General features: G+C 42.4%; 1 protein-coding gene across 1 annotated transcript; it reads right to left on the bottom strand.

The window, feature by feature from the left end:
- Window positions 1-465: 465 nt before the first annotated feature.
- LOC120673120 (nucleoid-associated protein At2g24020, chloroplastic-like) lies at window positions 466-4532 on the bottom strand. The gene is made up of 7 exons (XM_039953852.1): window positions 4328-4532; window positions 3574-3713; window positions 3167-3267; window positions 3044-3083; window positions 1705-1776; window positions 917-973; window positions 466-800 (listed from the first exon to the last, which is right to left on the bottom strand). The coding sequence occupies exons 1-7, from the start codon at window positions 4401-4403 to the stop codon at window positions 726-728; spliced, it is 561 nt and encodes a 186-aa protein (XP_039809786.1). The 5' UTR covers window positions 4404-4532; the 3' UTR covers window positions 466-725.
- Between the last annotated feature and the right edge of the window lie 2557 nt (window positions 4533-7089).

Here is a 7089-nt window from a genome sequence, read left to right as displayed (position 1 = left end):
CCCCAGCGGCGCGAAAATTTAGCACTTTACACCAATGGCGCGACTTGTCCTTTGGTCACACAACGAGTGAATAGGCCTTGTCAAATAAGGACTTGTCCTTTAGTTTCTAAAAAAATTCCGACAGTACCTGTTACATCGAATCTTGAGACATATGCATGGAATTGGAAAAAAAACTAATTATACAGTATAATTATTTCATACTAGATGAATCTTTTAAGTCTAATTAATTCATGATTGAATATTAATTGTCAAATAACAACAAAATATACTACAGTATTAAAATTCAATCTTTTTCGCGAACTAAACAAAGCCTAAGTAGGATTTTGGAGGTACACACAAGAAAAGATGCTTTGTCCACTCAAAAAGAAAATGGCTTTGTTGTGTGATCTTGGCGAGCCGCAAATTATACCAGCCCAACAACTTGTTGGGTTCATGCTCAACAGAGCCTGCTCGCACATTAGTACATTACCAGCCCACACTCGACATATCTATATTGAAGGGTGGCCAACTACCAGCATGCATTTCCTCAAAAAGAAAGTTAACAGGACGCACAGAATCTGTTCGTGTAAAACAGCAAATTGTAGCTAACGCTGAACGAAACAGTGCTCACAAGTACAATTCTTGCATAGCTATAAGTCGCAGAGGGGTTAAACTTACGACTCACAAGGCTAGTATACAAAACTGAGAGAGAAATTATTCGAAAGCAGCTTTCACGAATTGCGGCATCACTTGAGGCCATCGCCGAGGCCCGCAGGCATTCCTAAGCTCTGTGCCAAGTCAGCCATCCTCTCTTTCATGGCCTGCAGGCGTTAATCCAGCACCATTTTAGTATAAATATATATAAACTTTACATTTGTGTACCATCAGCTGGGTACTCCTTTCATCTTATGTAATAAAGCATCATCGAGATTCACACCTGGACACTCCTTTGATGTGCATCCTTGTAGGCATCATTAACCAACTCGGAAAGTTTCTGTAAGGAAACATAAAAATTGTAGGCAAAAAAAAAAAGAAAACAGAGTGGGACTGACCTCATGCCTAAAAAAGAAAAGAAAAGGCTTGACAACGAAATAAGATGTTAAGGTTGGCCTAAAGGCTTTCTTATCTCATATGACAGGCAATAATCCAACTATCGAGAGTGTACACCAAAACCTACAGATCGACAAGTTCTCATCTTTATATGTGACCGAGTTTGGCACAAACTCCACCTTCTTCTAATACAAAAGTGCACCTTGTATCCTGCTAGTGGTAGGGTGCATTCTTTCCCTTTTTCCCAGTTAGCAATGAATTTAATTCCTTAATATAAACCATCAATGGCTTCTTATGCAGACAAGTTGCGTGCTTCATGAATATAAAATGTTAAACTTTATTTTGATGATACTTCTGATGCACGTGCTCAGAGATGCACGTTGCTCATAGGTCAGATTGGTTAAGCACACAGGCCAGTAGGCACAAGCCCACAAGCAATTGATTTCTCTCTAGGACACAAATGTGCACAAACATAATCGATTCATATACAGACATTGATTAATGGGTTTATTATTCTTACCTGCAACTATGTGATAGATTCAAAACTAATTTACCTCAACATGCAAACAATCGTATGAAAAATCACTACGTCAGTCAGGCAAACAGTCATGACAACATGAACTCATGCATGATCTTCAAATAAAATAACCAAAGTAGCAAAAGCATGATACATACTTCAGCACCCAACTCCATTGCAGCTTCCGTGATTTCAACTCTAATAGGTTGTTGGTTTCCCGAAAGTGTAACCTATTGGGTACACCAAAATCAATTACGAACATAGATAACCATGAAGCATAAGAAGTAGAGGAACACAACAGAACACTAAGTGCTACAAGTTTATAGTCCTGAAAAATGCAAAGTAAGGACATAAAACTCCAAGCAAACATAAGGTTACAAAACTGATCTTTAGAAAGTACTCCCTCCGTTCTTTTATACAAAGCATCTTAGCATTCCTAGTCATTTTTTTATTGACAAGGCATCTTAGCATGCAATGATCTGTGTGTCACTTTTTTGCCCTTGGTCATTTGGTTGGCCAGATGAGATAAATTGGATTGGAAGTGGAAAAGATTACTAGTGATAAAAATGAGTGTGGATTGCCCAAAGCACTCAGCTGAAGCGAGTTTATCTATACAACTCGATGAAGGGACTGTAATTACTCCAGGGAACACACATGAAGCAAGGGCATTCCAGTATTCCTCACTGTTAATGCTCCTTAATCTACATGTACAAAGGTAAAATGTCTTGTATTTTCAATGGAGGGAGTAAAGATTTATAATTAATAAAGATGACCCTTTCTACTCTACAAATATTAAACAAATTTTACAAAAAAAAACCCACAATACACCAATTATAGCCTCGAAGCCCACAGCTTTATAGGTGTTCGTAACTTCAAAGTCAAAATGTAAGATTAACCTAAAATATATGATACCTTCTTTTCAAAATGTAAGACGGTTTGACCGAGCATCATATCCAATGCCATACTTTGACCATTATTTTCTTTTATGCTTCATTGGCCATGACAATAAAATTGGCATTGTCATCAGATAAAAATTACTTTCAGATATAAATCCAATGGCACCAAATTTATATCTTATAATCTACGAATCTATAAGTTAATTATTGGTCAAAGATTAGGTTGAACCTTGAACACGTGCGTGCCTTACAAAAAGAAAAGAAGGGAGTATGACATCTCTCAAGAGATTGAATTGTCTGCAACAATAGTGTTATTTAGGTCCAGAGCTAATAAAAATAAGGTGATTTTGTGTAGTTGATATAGAGATCAAAGACCTTATACGAAAGACAAGAACCATAATCTCCAGCGGTGGCTCTGATATATAGAACACAGATAGTAAGGAATTAAAAATAATGATGAGCTGCTAATGATGCTAAGTTTTTTTTCAGGACCAACCAATAGAGTTTCTCAATAATGTGAGAATTCAATTGTTTGACAAGGATACACAAAGGTCTAAGTACAAAGAGCATAATTAAATGCCTTAACTACTCCCAAGCATACCTTGATTAGTTCACCTTCACAATAGCCATCAATCTCAGTCCTAAAATAGGAGAAAATAGAGTCATGTGGCCAGGCTATTTTGCATCAGCTTGAGGAAGATAACTCAATGGTATAAATGCATACGCTGCAAGCTCCTTCTGCACCCGGACAGCCTCGACTTGGACAACCATTTGAGCCTTCTTAACAGTTTCGTAGAGATTTTGCATATTTCCGAAAATTCCTGCCTAAAGTTAATTGCAATATTAGAAGGCTTCAATATTATGGTAAACAAAATGCCAACTATGAAATGAGTAACGCCCCGTATCGCCTCCACGAGGCTCCGCCCGTGCATCTCTCTAATACTATTTGCATGTTTTCTCTCTCTGCATCATCAATACATGCCTAATGAGTTGTCCACAAAAGAAAATCAAATCAAGAGTTTTTAGGTTTTAGCTATCGGAGTGGAACCTCAACAATACTGGAGATGAAATAAACATAATGAATAATTTTCAATACTGGAAATGAAATAAGATAATCAGTAACTTTCTTACTTTTGATGGTGCCTCATCACTGTTCTCATCTTTATCCTTCTTCCCTCCAAATAAACTGTACACCCGGAAAGACCTATAACTAGCTCTCTTCCTTGTGGAACATGGCAAACATAAAGCACCTTCTATGTTTATTCTATTACCTGAACAACAAATCAACAGCAGGCACAAAATGCTCAGATGTTGCCCAATCCATTAAAATGATCAACAAGTATGCGCTGGTGACTAATGCAAAAGAATGAAAGTCTGGAATTGTTCACAAGTACTAGCACTTTGTTTATATAGGGTTTGGTTCAACAAAGGGATACGAATTCGCAGTTTCGCATGATGGAAAATCTAAAACCCAGAGTTATTTTCTCGAAATAACAACACGCACAAAGAAAAGGAAATGGAGAAACACATAGGTTGACAATCGTTGGAAGTGGATAATACTCATTCCGAGACCCGGGTTCGAGCTCACCGGCAGCCCAGCCACCGGCTACCACCAGAGGACGCTGTCCCCAACGCGGCGGCGCCTGGCGCCCCGGGACGCCACCCCATACCCCACCCAAGGGCGCACCACGACCTCCAACCGGACTGTCGCACCAAATCAGGCACCAGCGAATGGGTTGTAATGCGATGAGCTACCGGTGGAAAGAAACCGGTTCCAAATTCCCTACTGACTCCCTTAAAAAAACCGCTTGTATTTGACCTCTAAATCTTACCCGGAGCTGAATCAACCGAAATGGAGCGTAAAGATTGGAGCTTTGGGGCTTACGAGTAGGGTTCGACGAGAGCGGCGGCGAGAAGGCGGACCGGAAGGCCACCGGCGCGAGAGCTGCGGACGGAGCCATCGGGGCGACGGGGGCGCAAGGGAGGTGAGGCCACCGCCGGCCGGAGACGAGGGAGAGGGAGGAAGGGAGAGAAGGGGAAACAGACTGATTTTAGGATAGAAAGATATTGTTGGAAGGGGAAAACGGAAAAGGGAGAGAAGATTGGGGAAAGGGGCAAATTGAAAAAAGGATTTGATAAATATTTTAGTACTATTTTATCTTTGTTTGGAATAGTATAATATTGTCATTTATTATAAGCTTCCCTTTTTTGAGATTTATAAGCTTCCACCTAAATATGCCTAGATATGTACTGGCACTCTTAAATATTCGATGCACTTTTTTGGAATTTAGTTCCAATCCCAAGTTCCAATAAAACAGATAATTTGGGATGAGACCCCTATTCTACTTCTCCAATTAAGATCTTCTCAAACCTCAAACTAAAACAATCAAGAAAATATGGTACATGTTAGAACATCTTTAGCAAATTAATCACCCATCTTCTCAATATCAAAAATCTATCCATTTGGTAATAGGAGGCTCTCCAACATATTACAAATTTTATCGTTAATAACAAATTCGTTAATAACAAATAAAATCTGGTGATCTCCAAAACACATCTCTATCTTTTTTTAGATCACACAGTACAACTCCGACACTCACAACACACGCACACTCACACCCTATGAACACATGTACGCAAACCCTACTCCCTATGAGCATCTTTGAAGACTGAGCCGGCAAATTCTCGAGATTGACGAAATAGACGTCTCGTTGTCAACGGAAACGTCGCCTACCACTGAATGCACAACGCCGTTAAATTTCATAATATTCGTTCCCATATGGAGTCGAAATCAGGACCTTATGTGCTTACTCAAATGTAAAGAAATCCTCCATTTATTCAATCCTTCAAGTAATCTGCTAAACCACTAGCTACTAAAAATTATTAATGGTGAAGAGAGAAAATATATAACCACTGAGTGTAAGTATTCCAACACAATAGTAATAGATAAGGGCAAGCTATCACGGGTTCGAGGTTCCCGTTAGGCACGAGTGGGTGTGGCTACGGTAGAGTCACAGTCAGATTATCAAGACTCGAGAGAAAACGACATGGAAAGGATTTAAGATGAAGAGCTCTCTTTTTTTGTTCTTTTCTTTTAAAAAGCTTGCGGGAGCACTGCTATGTAAATTTAAGAGGGGAAGAGCAAGTCCAAGTTTTTTAGGTTAGAATGACGAGATCTGGAGGAGGTAACGCGGATTGCCGGTTGATGAGAAGCGACATACGTGGGCCGGTTAGCACAAGCTGTTGCCCTGACGAGGGGCTTATGGGCCAATAAGCCCAAGTTGGTGCGTAAAAAATGTTGCCTGTCTATGGCCATGATCGAGAAAATTGCAATTATGAAACTTTAAACAATGCGCTTTGCAGTTATAGAATATCAAATATTGACTTCGCTAAAATGACTCTTGAAATATTGACGTTTCATTATACATGACATTAGGTGCTTTTAATCAATTTATTAACCTAAAATACATGTATTTTGAGCTCATGTGACCCTTTCTGCCCTCCTGATTTGAAAGTGCTGCTGCACGGGATCCCGCTTTCCTCGCAGCCGGTGGCTGGCGTGTCGCGGCCTAGCCAGCGCCCGGCGAGGCTTCCATGGGCGCTCGTCGGGAGGACAGGAAGAAGGATCGGCGGCGTCGGTGTCGAGGAAGAAGAAATGCCTCTCCTCAGCAAGATGAAGAATGATAGAGTGATAGGGTTTAGGCTGAGGGCAAAAGATTGGCTAAAATACATGTATTTTAGGGTATTAGATTGATTAAAAGACTCTAAATGTCATGCATACCGCCAACGTTTTAAGGATTATTTTAGAAAAGTCAATGTTTGGTGTCATATAATTGGGAAGCGTATTGTTTGGTGTCCTATAATTGTAATTTTTTCGGTTGTGGCCCTTGGCTGCCGCCTTCCCCGTCCGCCACCAGCCCAGCATCTTCCATCCATCTCAGCATCTCACCTATCCCGGCCGAACCGGCAACACCGCGTGGCTCTTGTTCGTCGGGCATGTGGCCGCCTGCCGCTCCCGTCGACACGTCGTCGTCGTCCTCTCCCTCGCCGAGCACCGGCGGTGAAATCTCGGAAACCTTATCGTCAAAGCAACGCCCATGGGACCGCCGCTGCCTCGCCCCAAAACTAGCAAACGCGTCTTGGCGTCTAGCCTATGAGTACCTCCACGCCCTCGCCTCCTCTCCCGTCGCGCCAACTGTCCAAGGGAAGATTCGTTAATCAGAGGACTGTGTACACAGCTCGACACCTCGACGGCCATGGCTGCCTGCGCGCCCCCACTCGCAGGTCTCAGATCGATCGCTTGCTTCTTAGTTCTTACATGGGAGACTGACAGGGCTCTAGCAGATCGACAACCACGCGCTAGCCGCTAGGCTACCCACCAGCAGGCTACCACTCGCCCTCGCTCGCTAGCTCTGATCATCATCTCTGATCGGGTACAAATACCCCTCCTCCGGCGCCTCCTCGATCATCTTGCTTGCACGCGCCAAGGCCGTCGAGTCGCCATCGCCGCCCCCTAACCCTTCTAGTGGCCGATCCCATCAGAGGCAACGAAACTCCGGCCGGCACTGCCATGGCCCGCCAGCTGCTGCTCGTCCTCCTCACGCTCCTGGCCACCGCAGCCACGCCGTCCCTCCACGCCGCCTCCCC

The sequence above is a fragment of the Panicum virgatum genome, chromosome 1K (assembly GCF_016808335.1).
Source record: "Panicum virgatum strain AP13 chromosome 1K, P.virgatum_v5, whole genome shotgun sequence".
Lineage (NCBI taxonomy): Eukaryota > Viridiplantae > Streptophyta > Magnoliopsida > Poales > Poaceae > Panicum > Panicum virgatum.
This window is presented reverse-complemented; position numbering and strand designations above follow the sequence as displayed.

Coding starts and splice junctions, on each gene's coding strand:
- LOC120673120 (XM_039953852.1), bottom strand. CDS start 4,403: ATGGCTCCGTCCGCAGCTCTCGCGCCGGTGGCCTTCCGGTCCGCCTTC. Junction 3,268..3,573: donor GTGATGAGGCACCATCAAAA/GTAAGAAAGTTA, acceptor AATTAACTTTAG/GCAGGAATTTTCGGAAATAT. Junction 974..1,704: donor CAATGGAGTTGGGTGCTGAA/GTATGTATCATG, acceptor GTTTCCTTACAG/AAACTTTCCGAGTTGGTTAA.